Source organism: Aulonocara stuartgranti (genome assembly GCF_965226115.1).
Source record: "Aulonocara stuartgranti genome assembly, chromosome: 9".
Classification (NCBI taxonomy): Eukaryota; Metazoa; Chordata; class Actinopteri; order Cichliformes; family Cichlidae; genus Aulonocara; species Aulonocara stuartgranti.
Genome location: NC_138960.1, coordinates 31,010,001 through 31,037,375, shown reverse-complemented (window position 1 = coordinate 31,037,375; position 27,375 = coordinate 31,010,001). Strand labels below are relative to the sequence as shown.

General features: G+C 41.9%; 3 protein-coding genes across 4 annotated transcripts; 1 reads left to right on the top strand and 2 right to left on the bottom strand.

The window, feature by feature from the left end:
* Positions 1–590: 590 nt before the first annotated feature.
* On the bottom strand, positions 591–25,908 carry LOC309713708 (uncharacterized protein). Of its 2 annotated transcripts, none has more exons than XM_082545519.1 (4): positions 25,653–25,908; positions 24,132–24,234; positions 21,694–22,290; positions 591–1,506 (listed from the first exon to the last, which is right to left on the bottom strand). In XM_082545519.1, exons 2-4 carry the CDS (start codon positions 24,147–24,149, stop codon positions 817–819), a joined length of 1,305 nt encoding a protein of 434 aa, XP_082401645.1. In that variant the 5' UTR covers positions 24,150–24,234; positions 25,653–25,908; the 3' UTR covers positions 591–816. The 2 variants fall into 2 exon arrangements, with proteins under 2 accessions (XP_082401645.1, XP_082401644.1); XM_082545518.1 differs by having other exon boundaries at positions 25,664–25,908.
* LOC309714322 (E3 SUMO-protein ligase ZBED1-like) lies at positions 2,834–5,799 on the bottom strand. Its single transcript, XM_082546655.1, has 2 exons — positions 3,644–5,799; positions 2,834–3,445 (listed from the first exon to the last, which is right to left on the bottom strand). The coding sequence occupies exons 1-2, from the start codon at positions 4,283–4,285 to the stop codon at positions 3,356–3,358; spliced, it is 732 nt and encodes a 243-aa protein (XP_082402781.1). The 5' UTR covers positions 4,286–5,799; the 3' UTR covers positions 2,834–3,355.
* LOC309714254 (uncharacterized protein) lies at positions 11,645–15,667 on the top strand. The gene is made up of 2 exons (XM_082546553.1): positions 11,645–12,697; positions 12,732–15,667. The coding sequence occupies exon 2, from the start codon at positions 13,017–13,019 to the stop codon at positions 13,803–13,805; it is 789 nt and encodes a 262-aa protein (XP_082402679.1). The 5' UTR covers positions 11,645–12,697; positions 12,732–13,016; the 3' UTR covers positions 13,806–15,667.
* Positions 25,909–27,375: the final 1,467 nt, after the last annotated feature.

Genomic DNA, 27,375 nt, shown 5'->3' with positions numbered 1-27,375 from the left:
CTAATGGTATTATGGAGGTTTTTTAATCTAGTTTTAAACATTTACATTCCACTGAAACAGCACTCTCACAGGTTTTTAATGACATTCTTATAGAAAATGAAATGATTTTTGAACTAAAGTGGACGATAGAAGATTGAAAAATGCTGCCTGGTCTGATGGGTCTCAATTTCTGCAACACTCAGATTTTAGTGCCAGAATTTGTCTTAAACAACAAAAGCATGGATCCATCCTGCCTTGTATCAGGAAACGCTGATAAATTGAGCAAGTGAAACCACAACTTTAAAAGATTATTCTCCAAAATGAATCTTTTTGACAGCTTAAACAGAAAATCAGAAGTTTTCATACCTACAGCAAGTTTGATAAAAGATAAAAGATTTTAAAGATCTTATTTTTCAGGACAGATTTTTCATAAGCTGCAGGAACCCTGTTCAGTGTGAGTAGAGAACAGCCAAGTCTCCTCCTCTGATAAACCTCCATCTGTGCCACTGAAAACAGATCATCAGACTCTGACTGTAAACATGTTTCCATTTGTCACTTCAGTCTTTACTCTGAAATACAGGAAATGACATCATGGCTCAAAATCTTTGTCATTAAATTATTCCTTTATTTAACATTTTTTAACTTCATTTAACTTTATTTAACAAAATAAATTCAATAAAAACTTAAGAACAGGGAACTGATTTTTCATTGAACTTTTGAGAAAGAAAACGGAAATCACTGAAAAAAAAGGTAACCACTGAACACAAACACCACAGAAGAACAGTTTACAAAGATTCAAATGGAACTACGGGAACATTTTCATTCATAGCTGCCTCATTAGATCTTTACAGCAGAGTCTATCTGAACTCTGTGGAGCCTGATCTCCAGGGTTTTAAGTTGGACTCTGAAACCAGAAGAGGATGTTTCTCTCTCTTCAGATTCACTCTGATCCTGTGATGGGAACGATTTCAGCCCTGCGTGATCCCGCTGATGTTTGCACAGAGCAGATAATGAAGTGAATGTTTTGGCACATTGGTAACAGTGAAACAGTTTATTAGTAACGTGGGATCGTTTGTGTGCAGAGTATGAACTGAGATTTTTGAAGCTCTTGTCACACTGCTCACAGCTGTAGTTTCCTTCCATATGTGTACGTTCATGCTCGTTACAATTATCTGAACGTGAGAAGCTTTTGTCACAGTGTCTGCACATGTATGGTTTCTCTCCTGTGTGGACTCGTTTGTGTGTTTTAAGGTGACCTGCAGTGGTGAAGGATGACCCACACTGATCACAGAGGTGCTTTTTGACACCACTGTGAAAGAGTTTGTGTCGTTTTAAGTCACCTGATGTGGGGAAGCTTCTCCCACATTCTTTGCAGTATTTCAGTTTGTCTCCAGTGTGTTTACGTTGATGTATTTTTAGGCCGGCTTGCTGACTGAAAGTTTTTCCACAGATGTCACAATGAAAGTCTTTCCCACCACCACAGCGATGACAAGGTTGAGAAGTGGATCCATCTGTGTCGCTCTGCTTCTAAACAAAGACACAAAGACAGTGTAAGTCAGTCCTTCAACACTTTTATCCTGAACGTCGCCTGAAATAAAGAGCATCTCTGCAGACGTCCAGTTATATTTTAATTGTTTCAATTAACACACTCAGTTTACTGGGCTACGATAACTACAATACTACCACCATAATACTACAGTAATACTTCTTTAATATTATAGTAACATCTGACTTATGTGGGACTCATGTAATGGGTGGGCACAGATGGAAGTATTGTAATAGATATTGCCCCCCCTCCATAATCTCATGCATTCTTATCATTGTTATGTTATGCGTTCAGTTCTGTATTACTATTTCTGACACATACTGTGATAACTGGCAATATAGCTAGGATACTCTGATCAATGATGATTCCCACGGGTGGTGCTCACGCAGGCACTGAAACGGGCAGCTTCGGGCTCACGCAGGCACTGAATCGGGCAGCCTTGGGGTCCTGTGTGTTCTACTGCACAGATAGCCTGCAGAGCGCAGCTACGCTGAACTGAAGTGCTTGTGTTTTGTATTTGCAGGTGAGCACAAGTTATGTGTTGATAAACGGAATGATGTTGACGTATGAGAAATGTATTAGAGTATGGTACTGTCATTAATGGAACACACCGCTAATGTCAGAGTTTGTGATTTACATGATGTACCTGAACTGGTGTTAAACGGGATGTCACATCGCAAATGAGGGGATCGAGAGGGTAGTCTCCATGCGCAACAATACTAGTTGGAGGAGCATACGAGTGTGCAGAATATTGTAATATGAACATTGGTGGGAAAATACTGAGTAAATGAGTACTTTGTTAACACGTGTTCAGTAGTTATATGTAAAATGGTCGCGTGTGTTCTACTGCACAGATAGCCTGCAGAGCGCAGCTACGCTGAACTGAAGTGCTTGTGTTTTGTATTTGCAGTTGCAAAAGAGCAAGTAAAGAGAACGATTCTGAACTCATGCACGCCTGGAAGTGTCATTTGTCCAAGTGTGCAACACTTACACTTAAGTACTACCACACTAATGTTTTTAGGGTACCCACTAGAGGTGGGAATCACCATAAACCCCACGATACGATATTATCACAATACTTAACTCACGATACGATATTATTGCGATTTTTTTTTAATATATATTTTTGCAATATTCTGGGTATTGCAATACGATATTTTGTGATTTATCACATATTTTTTTCTACTGCAGATTTTGTCCATAAAGATAAACTTTATCAATATTCATTTTATCTAATAATAAAGTCTCACACTCAGTCTTTCATGTCAGTCAGTTTTATTGCTGACAAAGTGAACGGTTTGTATAACAGTCTAGTAACTAACTTAACTGAACGTAAATATCTGGTACAATTATAGCTTAAAACAAAATATAATTTTACATTAAATAAAAAAGTTTTAAATTTAAATAAAATAAAACATTTCTTAAATTAAAATAAGTAAACTGTCCTGTTTGTTGCTGCCCTAAAAAGTTAAACACATTTGGACAGTGAAGCAATGTCAGCATTCTTGCTCAGAAAAAGGAGCTGATCAACATGCTCTGAAGTCAGAGTGCTCCGTTTTGCTGTGATGATGTCTCCAGCGGTTGAGAAGACTCTTTCAGCCGAGACACTAGTACCTGGGATACAAAGGTATCTTTTTGCCAGCGTGGCCAGGAAAGGATAGACTTCCTCATGGGATTTCCACCAGCTTAGTGGGTCTTCTGTGAGTGCAAGTGACATGACCTCCTGGTATCTTTTCACCTCCTCCTCAGCTGTGGCAGATAATGATTTTGGTGGGGCTCCAACATCACCATAAGTCTGACCAAGCAAGTCTGTTAACCCACAAAACTTCCTCATCTTGGCTGGTATGAGAGGGGGTCTGGGATTTTGTTCAGTCTCGTCAGGTTTCTCATGATGTTCATGGGCTGCTGCCTCTTTTCTTCCTGTAGAAAACCCACACACATACAGAGAGAGGGAGAAAATAAATATTTCATATCTTTTAGTATGCAGTAATATGTTAGCAAATTATAATTAATGTATTTAATTGTTAAATAGAATATTACCAATATGACAAAAATATCACAGATCTACTAATATTGTACGTAAGTTATTTAAATTATAACACCAGAATGTTTGCTTACCTGAAGGGTTATAGCCTCAGCAACCACTCTTGCATAGGTTTCCTGTCTTTCCTCCAGTGACAGGAACGGCAGGGTTTTAAAGCGTGGGTCGAGAGCTGATGCTGTGTAGAGGGTGTTCCTCTCGACTGTGCTGGCATATCTCTTCTTAAGATCTTGACTGATACTTTGCTTGATGTTTCTGACCAGCGCTGTGTCACCAATGTTGTCTTGGGTGTCGTGCAACAGCTGTGCTAGCAGCGGTGCTACGAGAGACAGAGTAGGATTCTTTTCCTCAGACATCACAGTAGTCGTGACTTGCATTGACTTCAAGGCCCGGACAATTTCTTCAGTGTTCCCAATATCCGTCTCATTTAGAGTAAAGATATCTGTGCTACTCTTTCTGACTTCAGGAGACAGCAGCACTGCACAAATCGCAGGTTGTTGTTCAAGGAAACGCTGGAGCATGTCATAAGCACTGTTCCATCTTGTGCAGACGTCAGGCTTGAGCTTGTGAGTCGGGAGCTGTAATATTTTCTGTTTTTGCTCCAGAGCGTGGTTTGCCACTGTGCTTCTATTGAAAAACCCAGTTATGCGCCGCACTCTCCCCAAGACCCTGGCTACTGCAGGCAGGTTTAAGGCTCGTTGTGATGCCTGGTTGAGCATATGGGCGAATCACTTCACATTCAGGTATCCCGCTAGCTGAGTGGCAATTGTCATATTAGAAGCATTGTCGGTGACAACCACCAGATTTTTGTCGGCAATCCCCCATTCCTGTGCTGCATTTTGCAGGAGATTTGCAATGTTCGCTCCGGTGTGACTTTCATGTAATGTTCGAGTTTGGAGAACGTAAGACAGCAGTTGCCAGTCCGCTGTGAGATAATGAGCTGTTATAGTCACATATGAATCCACAGCCCGCGAGGTCCATGCGTCGCAAGTTAATGCAACCCTTTCTGCTGTGCTCAAACTTTCCTCAACTTTACGCTTCACATCTATGTAGAGATTGGGTACGGCTGTGTCCATGAAAAAACGTCGTGATGGTATCACATACCTGGGTTCCAGCGTCTTGATCATGTAAGAAAAGCCCTCGTTTTCCACAATGTTGTAAGGACGCAGGTCTTTGCAGATGAAATACGTGATAGATTGTGTTCTTTTCTTAGCTCGCTCTGAATTGGGAGATAGCTTTGCTAAGCTAAGAGTGTCCAGCGTTGGTTGATTTTTCAGTGGAGCTGATTCAAAGCTAGCTTTCCCGTCCGCGGTTAATGCTATTTTTGGATGGCGCCGTGTAAGATCGGCCCTCATGTTCGTAGTATTCCCAGAGCTTTATTTTCATACGACACACCTTGCAAATCCTGTGTGTCATATCCATCTCATTTGTTCCATCCTTGTTAGTGCTGGGCGATATATCGATTTTTTTTTTTTAAATATCGATATATTATACAAGACATAAGCTGTGACAATATCGTTTATATCGATATAGTCTATGTTGGTTATAATTACACTTGTGGAGCCGCTATTTTGCCTCTCTCTCGTCTGGGTTTGTTTGCCCCGCCTCTCACCCTCACTGAACACAAACCCCCTCCCCCATCGCTACACCTCCAGTTGGCAACAAGATGGACACAGGAGCTAGCGAAGAGGAGCTCGTCGGAAAAAAGAAATCCAATGGCTCAATTATTTGGAGATGGTTCGGGTTCAAAGTGTCAGATGAGCAGCAGAATACAGGGAGTGCAGAATTATTAGGCAAATGAGTATTTTGTCCACATCATCCTCTTCATGCATGTTGTCTTACTCCAAGCTGTATAGGCTCGAAAGCCTACTACCAATTAAGCATATTAGGTGATGTGCATCTCTGTAATGAGAAGGGGTGTGGTCTAATGACATCAACACCCTATATCAGGTGTGCATAATTATTAGGCAACTTCCTTTCCTTTGGCAAAACGGGTCAAAAGAAGGACTTGACAGGCTCAGAAAAGTTAAAAATAGTGAGATATCTTGCAGAGGGATGCAGCAGTCTCAAAATTGCAAAGCTTCTGAAGCGTGATCATCGAACAATCAAGCGTTTCATTCAAAATAGTCAACAGGGTCGCAAGAAGCGTGTGGAAAAACCAAGGTGCAAAATAACTGCCCATGAACTGAGAAAAGTCAAGCGTGCAGCTGCCAAGATGCCACTTGCCACCAGTTTGGCCATATTTCAGAGCTGCAACATCACTGGAGTGCCCAAAAGCACAAGGTGTGCAATACTCAGAGACATGGCCAAGGTAAGAAAGGCTGAAAGACGACCACCACTGAACAAGACACACAAGCTGAAACGTCAAGACTGGGCCAAGAAATATCTCAAGACTGATTTTTCTAAGGTTTTATGGACTGATGAAATGAGAGTGAGTCTTGATGGGCCAGATGGATGGGCCCGTGGCTGGATTGGTAAAGGGAAGAGAGCTCCAGTCCGACTCAGATGCCAGCAAGGTGGAGGTGGAGTACTGGTCCATCATCAAATGTGAGATTTACAAGGAGGGAAAACAGTACACCTCTCTGAACAGTGTCTGGGAGGCTGTGGTTGCTGCTGCACGCAATGTTGATGGTGAACAGATCAAAACACTGACAGAATCCATGGATGGCAGGCTTTTGGGTGTCCTTGCAAAGAAAGGTGGCTATATTGGTCGCTGATTTGTTTTTGTTTTGTTTTTGAATGTCAGAAATGTATATTTGTGAATGTGGAGTTGTTATATTGGTTTCACTGGTAAAAATAAATAATTGAAATGGGTATATTTTTGTTTTTGTTTTTGTTTTTTTGTTTTGTTTTGTTTTGTTTTTTGCCTGTCCCATTTGGTTCTTTAGCCATCAGAATTGTTGTCTGAAGACCAACAAGGATACCCAATGGATTTACTTTGCCAAATGGATCATCGTGGCATTGCCGTATTGGTCCATTTGATCGACCTTTGTTTTTATTATTTATTATATTTTATTTTCAGATGTTACAGACGGGAGAGACATGAGTGAGGGATAGGAAAGGGAGAGAGAAAGAGGAAGGAAAAGAAAAACGGAAGGGGAGAGGGACAGTGAGAAAGGGGGGGAGGAAAAAAAATCTCCTGGATCACCTGTTGAGAGAAGAAGAATAGAAAACAAGCAAAAAAAAAAAAAAAAAAAACCAAAGCAACATACTAAACACAACACCATCGCATTAATCTAGCTAAGTGTAAACAGCAGTAAATACTAAATATTCAATGTTGTTGTGCAGCACGCAGGACAGACAGCGCACAATGTGCTTTGAAGTAGCAGCCAAGAAAGGTGTAATTTAAGTCTACGAGCAGTGAACATCCGTGTGCATACCTGTGTGGATCAGCGCGCTTGTATTCAAATGGTTTCCACATGTAATGGTCTGCAAGATGATGTAGCGAGCCATAGCCCCGTCCCCCAGGGCATGAAGCAGGCATGGAGGAGATCCAGGCCCCAGACATCCAGAGGCCTCAGAGTGCGAGAGCCCAAGGAGGACCACCGGAGGGGCATCTGTGCCACCCTCATGGGAAGGGCTGAGGATCCCCAGACGAGGCGTCACCCAGTAGCCACCAAGCAGAAGCTAGAGGGGGCTGCACCGGCGTGCCCGCCGGCTCTGCCGGCAGCCAGCTGTGCCAGAGTGAACCGAGCTGCAGGCCCAGAGGCCGGAGGCCCGAGGGCCCCCCGCACCCCGGAGGAGGCCTGACCGAGCAACAGGCGCCAGGCCCCGCCAGGTAGCCACCGGGAGTGAGCCAGGACATACTTGAGTGCCCAGCCCCGGACACCAAGAACCACCAATGCACCGACCCCTGAGGGCATCAGTCACCGGCAGGGAGTGTGGTGAGGGGAGATAGGCCTTGGAGGGCCTGGGAGTTCCCAGAGAGGTGGAGTCTAAGACCCGACCTGACATATAGACACAGACAAACAAGCACACACAGACACAAACATGCATTCCCACCCTCATGCACACATATACAAACACTCAGCACTCACCCAACGTAAGGAACCCAGACCCAAGAGATGTTACCCTTCCCCCCGGGGTGGAGGCAAGCAGACCGTCCCAGGCTCCGCAGCAGCAGGGAGGCCAATCGGACAGCCAACATCTCCTCCCAGCCCCCCCGCCCCGATGACTAGCAGAGAACGGGGGTGTGTGAAGACCCCATACCTCCCTCCTCCCGCTCATGTGTAGTGTTGCTGCGTGTTGTTCTAAAGTGCATTTAAAACAAGGGAGAGCATGGTGCTGCTGCTAGAGTTAGCACGGCCCCTCCCGAGAACCCTCAATGTCTACATGGATTTAAAATTGAGAGGTGGGCACCAGCGCCAGAGGTAGGTTTGAGTACACAGACCGTCCACTGGACGCCGTTAACGTGCCCACCCTCAAGGCCCTATATATATGTGTGTGTTATGAGAGTGTAAGTAATGTGGATGTCTAAGTTGTGAGATAAAATTGAGGCACAGGTGGCCAGAAGGGGACAGGGGGGGGGGCGGAATGTCTCCCCTGCACCCTCGTGACACACCCGCACCCCAAGGCCCTACCTGTGTGGGTGAGTGTGGTGGAGCGGGAAGAGGGAGGTAGCCGGGGATGGGGAGGAAAAGGAGGGAGGGGAGGATGCCCCTCCCTAGGGCCAGCTCCCCCGCTGACCCCAGTAGGCACCCCCGTCCTCTGGTACCCACCAAGGCAAGGGAGCCCAGGTCCATCCAGACCGGGCCTACAGTAGCACTGCCAAGCCCCACAGGACCCGGGGCAGCCCACCCTACCCCACCGCAGAGGAAACTGTACGCACCCCAACATTCAATCGTCTCCCAGACTACACAAGACAACAGACACCCAGGTTAAGTTTATTCTCCACCTCTCCTATGTCTCTCCCCCACCTGCAACGGAACAACCTCCCCGCCAGTTGAAGAGCCCCCCAGTTAGGCCAATGCACAAGAGGCCCCCTGCGTCAGGGCTGAGCCCCCGTGCACCCACCCGCTCACAACCTCGGTGACACACCGACGAGGACCGAAGCCCCCAAGGCCCAGCCAGAGCCCCAGCACGGAGGCGAAGCACCCCCGAACCCCAAACCCCCACGCCTGCCCCGGATCCACTCAAGGGCAGCCAGGCCACCAGGCCAGTAACCTACGTCCACCAGTACAGACCATCCTCCAGCCCCGCTGCACGCAGCCACGAGGAGAACAACCTCTAAGAGTGACCAGAGCCACTAACCAGGTTATGAACACAACCCCCGGGTTAAGCCCTCCAGGGATAACGTCTCTAGGGGTCCTCCAGGCACCCTAAGCCCGTCCCAACTCCATATCAACCACAGTAGCTAAGGCGGGACCAAACCACGACCCCCTACCCCCGCTAGGTGATGGAGCCGATCAAAGGAGCCCAGAGGGATTGATCTAATGTGGTGGCAGAGGCTATATCGAGACTAATGTGATCTATTAGAAGGTTTCTATATTGGCTAGAATTAAGATTATTTTTATTTTTCCAGTTCATGAGGACCGTTTTCTTGGCGATGCATAGGGCAGTAAAAACCATGTGGACTGTATTAGTTTCTGTAGTGACCTCATCCAGTTTTCCCAACAAGCATACTAAAGGGGAGGTTGGAATTTTACATTTCAGACACTTTGATAAGTCTTCACATATCTCGTGCCCAAACTTCTGCACTGGTGGACAGAACCAAAGAGCGTGAATGTAGTAATTGTCTGGTGTATTGCCTTGACAGTGTGAGCAGTTGTTGGAAGATGTAAAGCCCATCTTGAACATCCGATGACCTGTATAGTGCACTCTATGTAGTATTTTGTATTGTATTAATTGCAGACTGGGATTTTTAATCAATTTAAAGGTTTTTAAGCATACCTGAGACCAGAAGTTTTGGTCTAAGCTGACTGATAAATCTGCTTCCCACTTTGCAATAGGAAGGGATATTGATTCATCTAATTTAGAAAGTGTTCTGTATATATTAGATAATAATTTGGGGGATTTAAGAGTAAGGAAATGTGCCGCACTTGGTGGTGTTTGTAATTCAACTTGACTGAGGTTAAATTTCTTTTTTACTATGGATTTAATTTGTTGATATTCTAAAAATCTTTTCTTGTTGATCCCATATTGTGCAACTAGTCTGTCAAATGGAATAAATTCTGTTCCCTCTAATATATGTTCTAAGTATTTAATTCCTTTACAACTCCATTCTGGGAAATTAATCATATTATTGTTTTGTAATATGTCAGGGTTATTCCAGATAGGTGTACGTTTGCATGGGATTAATGAAGACTCCGTTATTTTTAGAAACTCCCACCATGCTGTCAGAGAAAAGCTGATGTTGATACTTTTAAAGCATTCATGTCTTTTGATGTTTGAGCTAATAAATGGTAGGTCTGAAATCTCTAGATCCTTGCATAGTGCCTGTTCAACATCTAGCCAGGACTCATCTAAGAAGGTATGTTTTAACCATTCTGAGATGAACTGAAGCCTGTTGGCTAAGAAGTATTGGTGAAAATTAGGCAGATCTAATCGTCCTCTATCCTTGGTTCTTTGTAGCGTTTTTAAGCTGATACGCGGGGGTTTATCTTTCCAAAGGAATTTGGAAATATATGAATCCAGAGATCTGAACCAATCTTGTGATGGTTTGTTAGAGATCATCAAAAACAAGTAATTTATTTTTGGCAAGATCATCATTTTTATAGTGGCGACCCTTCCCATGGGTGATATGGGTAAAGATTTCCATCTAGTCAGATTGCCTTCTACTTTCTTTAGAAGTGGGATGTGGTTTAATTTAGTTAAGTCTGAAAGCTTAGGAGAAACATTAATACCTAAATATTTAATATTTCCGGATTGTAGTGGGGCAGAGGAAGAATTATGGAAGGAGCAGTTAATGGGGAGAACTGTAGATTTTGGTCAGTTAATTGAATAATCTGAAACTCTTGAAAACCAGTTTATTAGAGTAATTACCTCAGAGAGGTTGGTTTGTGTGTTTTGCAGAAAAAGCAACACATCATCCGCATAGACTGATTTTATGTTCTATGTTCTTACATTTTACACATTTGTTTTTTGTTAAGTTGCCTAATAATTATGCACAGTAATAGTCACCTGCACACACAGATATCCCCCTAAAGTAGCTAAAACTACAAACAAACTAAAAACTTCTTCCAAAAACATTCAGCTTTGATATTAATGAGTTTTTTTGGGTTCATTGAGAACATGGTTGTTGTTCAATAATAAAATTATTCCTCAAAAATACAACTTGCCTAATAATTCTGCACTCCCTGTAATGTATTCTGTAGAGAATGTCGAAAAAGCGTCGCAACGAAAGGTTCGAGCACCACTAATCTTTTCCACCATTTACAACTGCGCCATAAAGTGCAGTATGAAGAGTGTGTGAAATTGCGTGCTGTAGCCCAGACCGCAAAGTCTTCCGAGGTTCCTTTTTTTTTTTTTTTTTGTTGGCCTGTCCCGTTTGGCTCTTTTGCCATCAGAATTGTTGTCTAAAGGCAAAGGAAGATGCCCAACGGATTTACTTTACCAAACTGACCATCCCAGCCTTGCCGTAATGGTCCATTTGATTCACCTTTTATTGTTTATTTTATTTTCACTTAATGAATACGGGACAGACTTGACTGGGGGAAAGAAGGGGAGAAAGAAAGAGGGAAAGAGAAACAGCTGAGAAGAGGGACGGGGGAGAAGGGCAAAAGACAAAAACCAACAGAACGGGCAGAGAAAAAAAATGCATATATCAATCACCTGGATCACCTGCTGAGAAAGAAAAAAGAAAGCAAGCAGAAGAGAACAAGAGTAATAGAATAAACAACATCACAATGATATATGGGAATATGACAGTAAATACTAAATGTTAAACATTATTGTGCAGCACATAAGATCAACAGAACACAGTGTGCTTTGAGGTAGGAGCCAAAAAGGGTGTAGTTTGTGGGTGTGATCACCCGTGTGTACACCTGTGAGCATGGACGCGCTTGTTTTTTGTTTTTTTAAAAGGTTCCTTCATGTAATAATCTGCTAGAGGGTGTGGGGGGGCCACAGCCCCGTCCTCCAGGGCGTGAAGCAGGTGTGGAGGAGATCAAAACTCCAGACATCCAGAGGCCCCCAGAACACAAGAGACCAAGGAAGACCAACAGAGGGGCAGCTGCGCCATTGTCCCGGAAAGAGCTGAGGAGAGTCCCAGATGAGGGCTCACTCAGCAGCCGCGGAGCAGAAGCCAGGGGGAGTTGCAGTGACGCGCCCGTGAGCTCCGCCGGCAGCCAGCTGTGCCTGAGTGACCGAGCCCCAGGCCGAGAGGCCGGGGGCACCCCACCTCCGAAGTGGCCCGAGCGAGCCCCAGGCTCCAGGCCCCGATAAGCGGCCGCCAAGGAGTGAGCCGGTGTGTACCTGGACGCCCATCCCCGGACACAAAGAACCACCAACGCACCGATGTCTGAGGGGGTCCGCCACTGGCAGGGGAAGTGGTGGTAGGGGGAGATAGGCCTCCAAACCTTGGAGGGCCTGAGATGTCCCCAGAGAGGTGGCGCCTGACACCCAACCTGACATATAGACACAGACATACAGGCACACACAGATACAAACATCCATTCCCACCCTCATGCTCTCATATGCACTTACTCCACACTCAACCAACGTGCAGACAGACATAAAGAGACGTTGTACACACGATCACACTCCCCAAGCGTACTCTACAAACCGGGTCTAGGTGCCCCCGCCCCTGGAGGGGGGAACTGCACCCAGACCCAGGTGGTGTTTCCCTTTTCCCTGCGGTGGGGGGAGGCAGACCGCCCCGACTCCGCAGCAGCAGGAAGGCTCCACACTCCAGACCGCAGTCGGACGGCCAACTCCTCCTCCTAGTCCTAGCCCCCCTGCTCCAGCAGGTCGCAGAGAACGGGGGTGAGAGAAGACTCCGAACCTCCCTCCACCCGCTCATTGTAATGTTGATGCATGTGTGTTCTAAGGTGCATTTAAAACCCAGGAGGGCTTGGAGCTACCTGCCAGAGAGCAGCAGGTAAGCGCATGGTCCCTCCTGCTAGCCCTCAATGTCTACGTGTATTTAAAATTGAGAGGTGGGCAACGATGCCAGGGGTGAGTAAGGAGGATAGGTGAGTAAGGAGGATAGGTGAGTAAGGAGGATAGGTGAGTAAGTGACGGAGCAGGTGAGTAAGTGACGGAAGTGACGGACAAGGTAAGCGACTCATGTTGTAACTGACGTCAGACGCCGGAGATTTTGGCGGAAAATTAAAGCAAATGGTAGTTTAGATTTGAACAAATTCATTTAAGCTTCAGCATTACCAAATACACTTATCAATTGTCTTATAACTAACACTATTTGTCTAAATAATCTCCAACACCCTGGAGAACAACGAGGAGAGTTTAGAGACTCTCCAAGATTACATCGATCAGTGCTTTCAGGATCTCGTGATGAAGAAGACCCCGTGTGCAGCTTCCCCGGCCAAAGCTGAGACGCCGTCGTCGAAAAGACAACGCCCGGCAGATTCCCCCGGCTCAACATCGCCAGCCGGCAAAGATATTGCCGACATATTGGAGTCAATCGACAAGCGATTGTCCAGTTTCGACGCAAGGCTGTCCTTGGTGGAGATTCTTCACCGAGAATTTAAATGCTTGCGAGAATCCCTGGAGTACAGCCAGCAGCAGGTGGAAACGCTTGCTGCTGAAAATGCCACGCTAAGGGAGTCGGTGAAATGTCTCACAGATAATGTTACCCAGCTCAATAGAGAAAATAAAAAAATAAAAGAAACAGTTATCGATCTACAAGCTCGTAGCATGCGTGATAATCTGGTATTTTCTGGTATTCCAGAAGCCGCTGGAGAGGACGCGGAGACCACGGTAAAAAGCTTCATCAAAACCCACCTGAAGCTGCCGGAGGACACTGTGAAGAACATCGTCTTCGATCGGGTACATCGCCTCGGCCCCATTCGGGCTACGGCCGGGAGACCACGTCCTATCGTGGCCAAATTCGGCCACTTCAAACAAAAGCAACATGTGAAAAGCCGCGGCAGGGAATTAAAAGGAACGGACTTCAGCGTGAACGACCAGTTCCCCAAAGAGATCTTGGAACGACGCAGGGTCCTCTTCCCAATCCGACGCGGCTTCATCCAGAAGGGCTCCCGCGCTGTCATCGCTGTGGACCGGCTGTACGTGGACGGACAGCTCCACCGCGACCCCAACATCACTCCGTGGCTGTATTAACCTCACACCAGATAAGAATCAGCTACACCATTTCCCTATCCACTCACACTAACTTGCATTAACATCTGTTTAACTTACCAGTATCAAATCGCATCTTAAAGTGTGATTTCATAGCAGAATTAACACCGTCACTCTCCGTCAGTGATTTAATTGGAATGTTTACGTTTTGTTTCTGTTTTTTTTTTCTTCTCGTTTTTTTTTTTTTTTCCTCCTCTCTTTTCCCCCTCTTGGTTTTATGCTGCTCACCCCTGTCCTTGGTTTCTTTCTTTATTCCTTTCACTGCCTCGATCACCTGCTTCGACACTCATCCACAAACATCCTTTATTTCGACACATACGCACCATGCACTCAACGGCAGCACATTTACATCAGTCAGACAGCGCACACAGTCATATAAGATACACACACACTTAAGCCAAGCCTACTCATATTAGTAACTATGCATACACAAAGTCAGTCTCAGGGAGCATCTCGCCACACATTTTTTCTCTCTCTCCTTCTCTTTATTTATGAACAAGTGACGTATTCTCTCCACCTGTCTAAGCAACGCACACAGCATACATCCCTAGTTATACACAAACATCTATGGGTACACTGAGGTTCATTACATGGAATATAAATGGAGCTGGCTCCAGAGAAAAGAGGTTAAAAATATTTAACCAACTCAAAAAACTACAGGCAGATGTTGTCCTATTACAAGAGACCCACAGACCTCTTAGAGGTTCGAATGAACTTAAAACACCTGAGTTTCCTAATGTGTTCTCAGCTTGTTATAATTCTAGACAAAGGGGAGCAGCAATTTTAATACATAAAAATATTAATTTCACAGTACTCGATACAGTTATAGATCCAGAGGGCAGATTCTTAATCATTAAACTATCTATACGTGATAAAAAGCTATGTATTGCAAGTGTATATGGTCCAAATGTTGATGATCCCTCATTCTTTCACGGTTTTTTCAGTACACTCTCTGAACACTTAGATGGCACACTTGTTCTTGGAGGTGACCTCAACCTTGGACTAAATGAAGACATGGATAGGCTCAATACAGCGGGAACTCAGCGTAATTGGCAGTCCACAAATATAATCAAACAGTATATGAGCGACTTTGGTCTTTGCGATGCATGGCGCTCCCTTCACCCCACCAGTAAGGAATATACTTTTTTCTCACATGTCCATCACTCCTACTCTCGTCTGGATTATTTTTTGGTCAGCAGCTCACTGCTGAACGACATTTCAGACACTGAGATTCATCCTATATCTGTCAGCGATCATGGTCCTGTATCTTTAACACTAATGCACAAGAATAATACTACGCCAAGAAAAAACTGGAGATTTAATATATCACTACTTAAAGATGAAGACTTTATTAAATATTTTAAAAAAGAGTGGACTTCATATTTGAACTATAATGACACTCCCGAAACATCAGCTTCTGTTCTATGGGAAGCAGGGAAAGCTGTGATGAGAGGTAAAATAATTTCTTTCTCATCACATAAAAAGAAAAAAGAAAACAAAAATATTCAGGAATTAGAAAAAAACATCAAATCACTAGAAGAAGCCTACGCGTCCCACCAAGATCAGGAAACATTGAACAAAATACGCAAAACAAAACTAGAATTAAATGAGATAATTGATAAAAAAAACTTCAATTTCTAGCAAACCAGCTAAAAATAAATAAAGAAAAAACAACTATATGTGCTGTTCAAGATTCATCTGGGAACACAATATATGATCCGATACAAATAAACAACATTTTCAGGGATTTCTATAAAACGTTGTATTCACCACAAATAAACCCATCTAAAAAAGAAATTGATCAGTTTTTGGACAACATAACTCTTCCAAAATTATTGGACACTCAAGCAATGGCACTGGATTCACCAGATGGCTTTCCTGCAGAATTCTACAAAGAATTCTGGTCGATTCTAGCACCAGTTTTCTACAGAACGTTGTTGGAAATTAAAGAAAAGGGCAGACTTCCATCAAATATGAATTCTGCAAACATTAATCTCCTGCTAAAACCAGGCAAAGACCCTGTATATCCCTCAAGCTATCGTCCAATATCCCTTATAAATGTAGACCTTAAAATAATCTGCAAAGCTCTCTCAAAGAGACTGGAGAAAATAACCCCCCTCTTAATTCATCCTGACCAAACTGGTTTCATAAAAGGTAGGCACTCATCAACAAATACACGTAGATTACTTAATTTGATAGACTACTCATACAGTAAAAACCTAGAAACTACAATATTCTCTTTAGACGCAGAAAAAGCATTTGACAGAGTTAACTGGAAATTTCTATTTGCAACTTTACACAAATTTGGTTTTGGATCCTCTTTCATAAACTGGTTAAAAATATTATATAATTCCCCAACAGCTTGTGTTAGAACAAATGACCAGACATCCTCCAGCTTCTGTCTCTTGAGGGGCACCAGGCAGGGATGCCCACTCTCCCCTTCACTATTTGCAATTTTTATTGAACCACTAGCAGCAGCAATTAGACAGAATTCAGTAATTAAGGGCATAAAATGCAAGAACGTGGAACATAAAATCAGCCTTTATGCGGATGATGTGTTACTCTTTCTCCAAAATTCACAAACCAATATCTCTGGGGTGATTGAATTGATAAACTCTTTTGCAAGAATATCAGATTACTCAATTAACTGGTCAAAATCTACAGTCCTACCGATTAATTGCTCCTTCCATAATTCCTCTTCTACACCACTGCAATCGGGAAATATAAAATATTTAGGTATTAATGTTTCTCCCAAGCTTGCAGATCTAACTAAATTAAACCATATCCCACTTTTAAAGAAGGTAGAAGATGATCTGGCTAGATGGAAATGTCTACCCATATCACTCATGGGAAGGGTTGCCGCTATAAAAATGATGGTCTTACCAAAAATAAATTATTTATTCTCAATGATCCCAACTAAACCGCCACAAGATTGGTTCAGATCTTTAGATTCATGTATGTCCAAATTCCTTTGGAAAAATAAACCCCCACGTATAAGCTTAAAAACACTACAAAAGACCAAGGATAAAGGAGGACTAGAACTGCCTAACTTTCAGCACTACTTCTTAGCCAACAGGCTTCAGTTTATCTCAGGATGGCTAAAACACACCCTCTTAGATGAACCTTGGCTAGATGTAGAACAAGCACTCTGCAATAATCTAGAGATCTCAGACCTACCATTTATCAGCTCAAACATCCAACGACATGAATGCTTTAAAAGCATCAACATCAGCTCTTCTCTGACAGCATGGTGGGAGTTTCTAAAATTGACGGCGTCTTCATTAATCCCATGCAAACGTACACCTATCTGGAACAACCCTGACATATTACAAAACAATAATATGATAAACTTTTCAGATTGGAGTGATAAAGGAATCAAATATTTAGAACATATACTAGAAGGAACAGAATTTATTTCATTTGACGGACTAGTTACACAATATGGGATCAACAAGAAAAGATTTTTAGAATATCAACAAATTAAATCCATAGTAAAAAAGAAATTTAAACCGGGTCAAGTTGAACTACAAACACCACCAAGTGTGGTTCAATTTCTTACTCTTAAACCCCCCAAATTACTATCCAAAATATACTGAATGCTTTCTAAAACAGATGAATCAATATCACTTCCTATTGCAAAATGGGAAGCGGATTTATCAGTTAACTTAGACCTAAACTTCTGGTCTCAGATTTGCTTAAAAACCTTTCGTCTTCCGAGGTTCCTGCCGTGAAACAGACCACCTTACAACACTCATATACTCGTGCTGTGGGGGGAAATTACTAAAGCAGTGGCCTATCATATTGCTAAAGACATGGTCCCCATCTCAAATGTGGAACAAGAGGGCTTTATACAGCTGCTAAAAACTCTTGACCGAAGATACCAGTTACCTAGCCGGAAATACTTCACCAGAGAAGCACTGCCAAAAATGTATACTGAAGTTAGACAGAGTCTCGCTGCCCAGCTCACCAAAGTGTCTCACTTCGCACTGACAACCGACATGTGGTCCAGCAGGACGTGCGAGCCATATATGAGTGTGACTATAGATTTCATGGAAGACTGGGAACTGAAAACTGCCTGTCTCCAGACCAGCTACTTTCCTCAAGACCACACCGGAGAGCATATAGCTGAAGCCCTGCAGGATGTGCTCAAAACCTGGAAGCTCAACCCGACAGGACTGGTTGCTATAACAGCTGACAACGGGGCTAATATTGTCAAGGCGGTTCAACTGAACAAGTGGCCGAGGATCCAGTGTTTTGGTCACAGGCTTCATCTGGCCATTGGTAAGTGCAATACTGAATTTGTTGATTTGAAAAAAAAAAACGCTAATAAATGAAAAGTGTATAGAGTCTCTTGTAGAGCTAAACATGCCTATGGACCACAAGACAAATATTTTTATAAGTCATAGCCAGCATATACATCTATCACTTAGAAATCGAAAGTTAGTTGAATAAATAAATAAACTATCCCTATTAAATCCAATAAACGTATTGGGGTGTATTTGTCTTTGTATTAGATTGAGTTGTGACACTAAATGAGGACCACAGCTGAGACAAGACAGGGATACATTTTTAAATACATAGTGAGATTAAAAGGTGTTTAAAAAAAAAAAAAAAAAAATACATGTTCTAATCATTTGGTGATCTGGTGATTTTACCAAGATAGTTTAACTAGAACCATTTCTAGGTTATACAATACACGACACATTTTGCAAATATTGTTAAGTCTTATGCATCACATTTTATACAACTGAGATGGATGTTAATTTGCCTTTGAGTGATTTGCATCTTAACATAACAATTAAAGTGATTTTAAAAGTTTGTATTTTGTGTGTCACAGGACATGCTATGGATGATGCTCACATTACCCGGGCTATTTCTCTGTGTAAGAAAGTCGTCAGCAGCTTCTCCTACAGCTGGAGGAAGAGAAGAGAGCTGGCTGAAGTGCAAATACAGGTGGGTCTTCCAAGTCACCAGCTACTCACAGAGGCAACAACTCGCTGGGGATCAAGGCTTCTCATGATAGAGAGAGTTCTGGAGCAGCAAAGAGCACTTTCTAAAGTCCTCTCTGTCGACATGAAAACCAGACCTCTAGTCCCTACTTGGCAGGGCATAGAGGTCCTGGATGCAGTTCAGAAAGCTCTCAAACCCTGTCAGGACTTCACTGATGCACTTTCAGGAGAGAAGTATGTGACCTTGTCCTATGTCAGACCTGTGCTACACCTGTTTAACACTAGTCTCCTGGCACCTGGAGAGGAGGATAGTGAGCTGTGTAAATCCATCAAGACCCGCATTGTGGATTACCTCAACAATAAATATGCAGATCCATCCACCAGTGACCTGTTGGACATGGCTTCTTTTGTGGATCCACGGTTCAGGGCGAAATACATCCCTAGTGAGAAGATTAATGCACTAAAACATAAACTCATCTTGGAGGCAGAGTCTCTGCTCAGCTATCAGGGTACGTGTTTGTCTGAGCTGACTGATCCAGCCGTGCCTGAGTCTGCAGACCGAGAAGAAGCAGCAGTAGGACACACAGCTAAAAAAAGAGATCACTGGCAAGCTTCTTCCAGCACAGCACAGCCACCAACACTGGTTTCACAAAAAGGGAAGCAATCGAATTTTCTAGCTACCTGTTGTCAGTTTGTGTAGAGAGTGATGCTGACCCTCTCAAATGGTGGGAACATGAAGTTGCTTTTCCAGCACTGAGCCTCCTGGCCAAGAAATATCTTTTTGCGCCAGCTACCGGCTCCGAACATTATTAGCAAACAAAATATCGTGATACTACGCAGTATCGATTTTTTTTCCCCACCCCTAGTACCCACATAGGCAAGGCAAATTTATTTGTATAGCACAATTCAACAACAAGGTGATTCAAAGTGCTTTACAGAGACATTAGAAACAAAAACAAATAAAAAGCATGATTTAAAATTGATTAAAACAAGCAAACAAACAAACTAACTAAACACACACATTTCACACCTGTTCGCGCGACCTGTTCGACACTTATCGTAAGGGGAGCTACCAGTCCTTCTGTGGACGAGCTACTTTCTATTTTAAATTCCCTGAATTTAAAATACTCTCTAGACCCAGTCTAGACCCAGCTGGGGAGCTACCCAGAGCTCTAATCCCACTTAACAAACAAACAAACAAACAAAACAGTATATAAAATCAAAACAGATAAAATCAGAACAGTAGATAAAATCAGTAGTTAATGTAAGTTTTAAAATTTAAGCTTAACTAATTAAAAAACAAACAAAACAGTATATAAAATCAAAACAGATAAAATCAGAAATAGATAAGATCAGTAGTTAGTGTAAGTTTTGAAATTTAAGCTTAAAAGTGTGGATTTGGTGCTTTATTCAAATGCAGCTGAGAATAGGTGAGTCTTCAACCTGGATTTAAATAAACTGAGTGTCTCAGCTGATCTGAGGCTTTCTGGGAGTTTGTTCCAGATATAAGGAGCATAAAAGCTGAATGCAGCTTCTCCGTGTCTGGTTCTGACTCTGGGAACTGATAAAAGACCGGATCCAGATGACCTGAGGGATCTGGAAGGTTCATACTGGGTTAGGAGGTCATTGATGTATTTTGGTCCTAAACCATTCAGAGCTTTATAGGCCAGCATCAGAACTTTAAAGTCTATCCTCTGACGGACAGGCAGCCAGTGTAAAGACCTCAGAGCTGGACTGATGTGGTCCACTTTTTTGGTCTTAGTGAGGACTCGAGCAGCAGAGTTCTGAATGAGCTGTAGTTGTCTGACTGATTTTTTAGATAGATCTGTAAAGATGCTGTTACAGTAATTAAGCCTACTAAAGATGAATGCATGGACTAGTTTTTCCAGGTCCTGTTGAGACATCAGATCTTTTATCCTTGAAATATTCTTGAGGTGATAGTAAGCTGATTTTGTTATTGTCTTAATGTGTTTTTCTAAGTTTAGGTCTGCATCCATCACTACACCCAAATTTCTCGCCTGGTTTGTGGTTTTTAGATGTATAGATTGAAGTTCTCTGGTGACCTGTAATCGTTTTTCTTTGGCGCCAAAGACTATTACTTCAATTTTGTTTTTGTTTAGTTGGAGAAAATTGTGGCACAACCAGTCATTAATTTCCTCAATGCATTTACCAAGAGCCTGTACAGGGCCTCAGTCTCCTGGTGACATTGTGATATATATTTGTGTGTCATCTGCATAGCTGTGGTAGTTTATTTTGTTGTTCTTTATAATCTGTGCCAGTGGGAGCATGTAAATGTTAAACAGAGGGGGTCCCAAGATGGAACATAGTGCTAAACTACTGTAACACTGCAATAATACTAATTTAATACTGCATTAAAAACACTGTAATTGTGCAGTTATAACACTCAGCTGACTGGGACACAAAAAAACACTATTACCCCCAATGACACTGCAATTATAACATTAAATGGCTATTTTAACACTAAAAGTACTAAAGCTATATGAAAGCAATAATACTACAGCTACAATACTACGAAACATTACGTAACGATACAACTTTGTTAACCATATCAGAAGATTACTGAATGGTTTGGTTTTGTACTTAATTTATGTTTTATTTTATTCCATTTACACCTGACAGAGGAATGAGCTGCTGTAAACCAAAGGCCATTTATACAGAAATAACACCATGATATACCACGAAGCTGCCTGAAGATTAAATAACAGCAACATATCAATTTTCAGCATTTTTAGTTTTTCATGATCGTGTAAACAAAAATCATAAGTGAAATGAAACTCTGAATAATGGCTCAGAGCTACTCTTCGGTGCAGTAGCAGTGCTAACATGCTAACACAATTTAATGAGCAGGCTTGTTCCAAACAGTCAGACTGAACTTACAAGAATAAAATAAAAATACATACCTCACAGTAACTGCACTTGTAGAGTCTCTTTCTGGTGTGGATCTGTTGGTGTTTTCTCAGGTACTGTGGAGTTTTAAAAGTCTTCTCACACAGGTCACATTGATAAGGTCTCTCCTCAGTGTGGGTAAACATGTGGCTTTGTAAGTGTGTGTCTGTTGTAAAGTATTTGCCACACTGATCACACCAGTACACATCTTCTCCGGAGTGAATGCGTAGGTGTATATTTCGGCTCCGTAGCTGGCTGAAGGTTTTTCCACAGAAGTCACAGCTGTATGCCTTAACTCCAGAGTGGGTAACTAGATGTCTCTGTAAGCTGATCTTTTGAGTAAAAGCTTTGCCGCACTGATCACAGCTGTACGCTTTAACTCCACTGTGGACGATTTGGTGTGTTTTTAGGGCTTTCTTCCAGGAAAACGACTTTCCACACAAGTCACAGCTGAACGGTCTCTCTCCAGTGTGGATGAGCTGATGTTGTTTTAGTTTAAACTTCAAAGTAAAACCATTCCCACACTCGTTACAGGTGTATTTTTTCTCTCTCTTTCTTCTGTGAGGTTTGTCGGCCTCCTGAGAGCGCTGACTTCTCGGTCCACGTTGGTCCTGCAGTGACAGAGATACAAACAGAGGCAGTGAGTGAAATGCAGTCATTAAACAAACTGAAGCTTCAAACTCCCTCCATTAACACTAGTTTTAATCCTGAAGGTGGAATGTGGCACCAAACACCTTAAAGGTCTCTTATCCCCACCTACTGGTAGTAGTAACACATTACATCCAACCTGGTCTTAAAGATAATTAATGACTGTAAACACTCTAAAATCATGCCCATCCCTCCTGCTTGTACACAAATATTAATGCTAACACACTCAGAATAGTAATAAATGTTTACCAGGTCTGTACTTTTTTATATTTCCTGTTGCTGATTCTTATTATATAATTCTGTAATTGTCTAATTTATTCAATGATAATGAATCAAATGTAACAGTTACTAGCTTGGTTCAGTGCAGGATGATGTCAGAGTCTGATTGTAACCTGAGGGTTTTTTTTTTTACTTTTACTCTCTACATTAAAAAAATTATATCTGTATTTTCTACTCCTTACTTTTTCAAAATAGGCTTGTTACTTCTGGTTTAAGGCATTTGAGGGGAGTTATTTCATCACTGCAGGTATCAAAGATCAAATTGATTTGAACCTAAACAGTAACATGTGAAATCCAATCATGATCATGTACTAATCATGAGAGATGAAAGAGGCAAAACTGTGTGCTTTAGTCAGGGGTTAAATTGGGCCGGTGTTTGTTTTTTGGCACAAAACCTGAACGACTGCAGGTGCTGATAAGGTGCAGTCGCGGTATTTCAACATCTAGCAATACAAAGACAACAAAGAAAATATTTTTTATGTGGCAGCGTTTCTATCAGCTCAACAAATATCAGCAAACACAAAACTCTTTATGTGCATTTTGTCTCAGTGTGATTTAAAGACTGCTGTAAAAATCCTCTGCAGGTTAGTGCAGGATAAGCAGGTAAGTTTACTGTTTACTGCATTGTATTATTACATTATTATTACATTACATTAATATAGCACAAGGTAGGGCTGCACGATTAATCGTTAGAAAATCGCGATCTCGATTCATACTTATGTGCGATCTCATTTCCAAATGACAACGATTTAAAAAAAAAAAAAAGACGACGACGACGATTGTACCGCATTTTGATCCGGGACGTAATCTGCATGAAAACAAGCGCTCACTCTTCCTGCTCAACAAATGACAAGGGCGGAGCCTTATACCACGTGATACAGAAGCTGTGCCGTGTGATGCTAAAATTAGCAGGGAAAAAACAGCGGAGAGCACGTCAGGGATGACGAGAAAGTGACAGGAGAAAATCCGTCCCGGTCAACCACCCAAACATCAATAACGGGAACCTTATACAGCGCTTCCCTATACACGTCGAACTTCCGCAGGCACAAAGAAATTACGGAGGCTATTACTTATCACCTGACCAAAGATATGGCTCCCATCAACACTGTGCAAAACGAGGGATTTAGGAAAATGATCAACACCCTAGACAAACGCTATACAGTGCCGTCCCGCAACAATTTTTCTATTGTTGCACTGCCTGCTCTATACACGCAGTGTCGAGCAACGGTGGAGATGGAATTTCAAGCAGTACAACATTTTGTGGCAACGACAAAATGTGAGACATTTGTTGTTTTTATGTTTATTTATTGTTTTTATGTTCAGTCTCAACTGTTACGAAGTTGATGTGCAGTTAATAAGCGCAATAAATATTTATACTGGAAAAGAGAATCGTGAGAGAATCGTGATCTCAATTCTAAGCCAAAAAATCGTGCAGCCCTAGCACAAGGTTCAGTTAGTTTAGCATAAAACATATATCGGTACTTCAGCTTTTAATGGAGTATTTCGTAACACTAGTTTCTGTCACCTTCTGTGTTGAGCTCATTGTTTTCTCTGCAGTGGCTGAGCTGAGTCCAAGTAGCTGTTGTTCCTTTGCTGCTCCGTCAGACTCTTCTCCTCCTGCTGATCAGCTGGGACACAAAACAGATCTTTGTTAGACTCCACACTGCACTGAAGTGTCTCATATGTTCATTTGAGAACACAAAGAACAAATATTTAGCTTCCCTGGGTGGGCAACTTGGTTGAAATAAACACAAAAGGTTTGAGCACCGATACCAAATTTAGTAGTATGGCACACCAGTACCAGGAGAGCAATTCCTGTTTAAAGAATGTCCTGGCCAAAAACAAACACAAAACAATCAATGGAGCTGCAAAAACTAGTACAGTGTTTCCAAACCACTGTGCCGTGGGGCACATACGTGTGCCGTGAGAAATGATCAGGTGTGCCGTACAAGATTATCCTGTCTGAGTGGGTGTAGAAATCTGAGCCATGATCTGAATAACCCTCATCACTCAGTCCACTCACACTTGGATTCTATACATGGATCAAGTCCACTGCACTACTTTCAAGTATTCTGAAACCTGTCCTCTAATGTGTGCCTTCCTCCTCTTTGTATTTACTCCTCCTCTATGTCATTTATTCTAGCTGTCTTACTATTTATAATGTTTTCCAAGCACAGTTGGTATGGAGCACCCACAATTTAGTTAAATATGTACAATGAAAATAACAAAAACTATTCTATTGTATTCTATTCTATTTATCTTTGTTCCTCCATTTCAGTTTTGTTTGCAAACATGAAAATTATCTCACCCTCCAAAAAATTATGGAGCTTAAAAAATCAGCAGTACTTCTAAATGTGATAAAATTAGAGCACAGATCCCCTCTTAGGGGCAGAGGCTGTATTTGTTTTAAAAATGCATCTCTGGTATCTCTGGCCTATCATTATTATTTTGCTAACAGTTAAGCAGACTCACTCACTGAATACTGATCAGTATATATCAAATAATCTTTGAAATGATTCTAATAACAGGCCTCTCACAATGAGGCCAGTTTTTACAATCACATGCCCTGTGGGCCGACACAACTTTGCCCTGATAAGAAAAAGGCAGCTGTGTTTTAGCCTGGAATACATTTATTTTTATATTTCTCATAAATGTATTTTATTATAGCGCTTTTAATGCCAACATGTCAGAATTTTTGGAATTTATGTTACCTTAAATGGATGAAGGGTGGCGCTAGCTAGCTTGGTTAGCTAGCTGCATTCAAAAACTGTGCAGGTGCCACAGAGATGCTAACTAGCGCTTAGTAACAAACCAAAAAATAATAGAAGCTTAGCTCATTTTAAAGATTTTTTCTAATATTACCACTGTTTTCTTCTCTGTGTTTCATTAGCATTTGTTGATATTTTCTTGTAAATTAGTTTATAGCAGCTTGACTTGATGTAGAGGCTTTTTCTTTCACAGGGTTCACAAATAACTGACAACAGAGACCAAGGAGAGCAACAGAAAACTTCACTCAGGAGCTAAACTCAAGATTGACTGAACTCACATCAAAGTTACCTTAGTGCTTCTCTTTAGATGAGCCAGAACAATAAACTAAAACACAAACGCAATCAAGCGGGAACTGTGTGGCTTCTTCTTCTTCTTTTGGGTTTTTCTTTGGCGGTTAAAGCTTTAAGGTGCATTACCGCCACCTGCTGGACTAGATGGTTAATATCCTAAATGTCATCATTCCTTTTTTATGGCTTAAATTGTTTCTCATGAAAGAAAAAAACTAATTGAGTGTCACTCTTTGTGAGCTAAAACTAGAGATTTAAAAGTATTTTAATAAACAATAAAAACTAGGACAAAATGTTTCAGTGTGTTTTATTCATTAACATAAACATCAGATGTCTTCAGCTTACCATTAGCTCCATTTCTTTAAGAGGTTTTGCTTTCTGCAGGCCGCCACAGCATACATGTTGTTTTTCCTGATTTAATAAAGGTTACACTGACTCACTTCTCTATCATCAGATCCAAGTGTGAGATTAGCCTTAATTTCCCAGGAGGGTACTTGGGTTTGGAGTCACAGCACAGTTTTCAGGTTTAATTAATGGGTTTGAGTACAGCCTGATAATTACAGGCATTCAAACTGTTTGCTGATGAACTTTGGAGGTAAAATTATAGACAGCTTTAGAAGGTTTTTCATAGGAGAAGTATAGATTGATACTTGTTCCCACTGAATAAGGTTAGATCTTTAACTGGTTGATTGATGAACCTCACAATAACTTGTGTTGCTTTGCAGATAAACTCGGCCTGGTTGGTGCAAAAAGTCATTCATCAGCACCATGAAGCCATGAAATCTCTGAATAACAAAGACACACGAGACAGGAACATTTCTTTTGTCTTCCATGTAACAATCCCTAACTCTGTAATTAACCAATGTGACATTTTATCTTGGATGTCTAAAATGGCTCATCCCAGTGTGGCTGTTGCTCAACATTTAGCACAAGTCACCTTCTGATCAGAAGCTTTGTGATTTGATCCCTGGCTGCTCCAGTCTGCAAGCCACATATCCTTGGCCAAGATACTAATTCCGAGTTGCTTTCTGATGCATCCACTGGAGCGTGAATGTTTTATGGAATTTGTCAAACAGTTTTACATGTGGTCACATTGTTTTGTTTTTGTGTTCGGATTGAAGCGCACGCTTGTGAGTCCTCAGAAGTTACACAACATTCACTGAAGATGAATACTTTTTAAAATCTTAGTTTGCACTTGTGGATCATACTGTGTGCATTTGTAACACTTTTGAAACAGATTTCTAAATGAGCAGTGTTCCCTGAATGCGTCTCATACAGCTGCAGGACATTCAGTCAGCTTTCAACACAATCTTTCATACATTCTTCTCCCGTGTTGCATTTTGCGCTACGGGAATGATTCTCACTTCAGGTGTGAGAGGTCCCGGGTTCAACTCCCGGACGAGCCCATGTGGTGTTATATAAACTCTATGAACATTAGATCTTACATATTTCTTGGTCAGGTGCCATTTGAACCACATTCAACTCTTTAACAATAAGTCTGCACCTGCTTTGTGGAGGCAACTAATTGATTTGATAAGAACTTTCCAAAAATCTCATCCAATTAATTCTCCTTTACAGATTATATAACTGTCACTTTTTACAATAAGAATTCTCCAACAAACTTTTGGAAGAAAATTATTTTTCTTTCATTTGTTTTGACCCCAAACTAACCAAATGTAAGGCTTCTTTTCATCAGCACAATAGTTTTCAATT

What these genes read in the sequence shown, in the direction of transcription:
- LOC309714322 (XM_082546655.1), bottom strand. Translation starts at nt 4,285, where the DNA reads ATGCTCAACCAGGCATCACAACGAGCCTTAAACCTGCCTGCAGTAGCC. An exon ending in CTGAGGCTATAACCCTTCAG is followed by an intron (nt 3,446 to 3,643) that starts GTAAGCAAACAT and finishes GGTTTTCTACAG; the next exon opens with GAAGAAAAGAGGCAGCAGCC.
- LOC309714254 (XM_082546553.1), top strand. Translation starts at nt 13,017, where the DNA reads ATGAAGAAGACCCCGTGTGCAGCTTCCCCGGCCAAAGCTGAGACGCCG.
- LOC309713708 (XM_082545519.1), bottom strand. An exon ending in ACAAGTGCAGTTACTGTGAG is followed by an intron (nt 1,507 to 21,693) that starts GTATGTATTTTT and finishes GTCTTTGTTTAG; the next exon opens with AAGCAGAGCGACACAGATGG.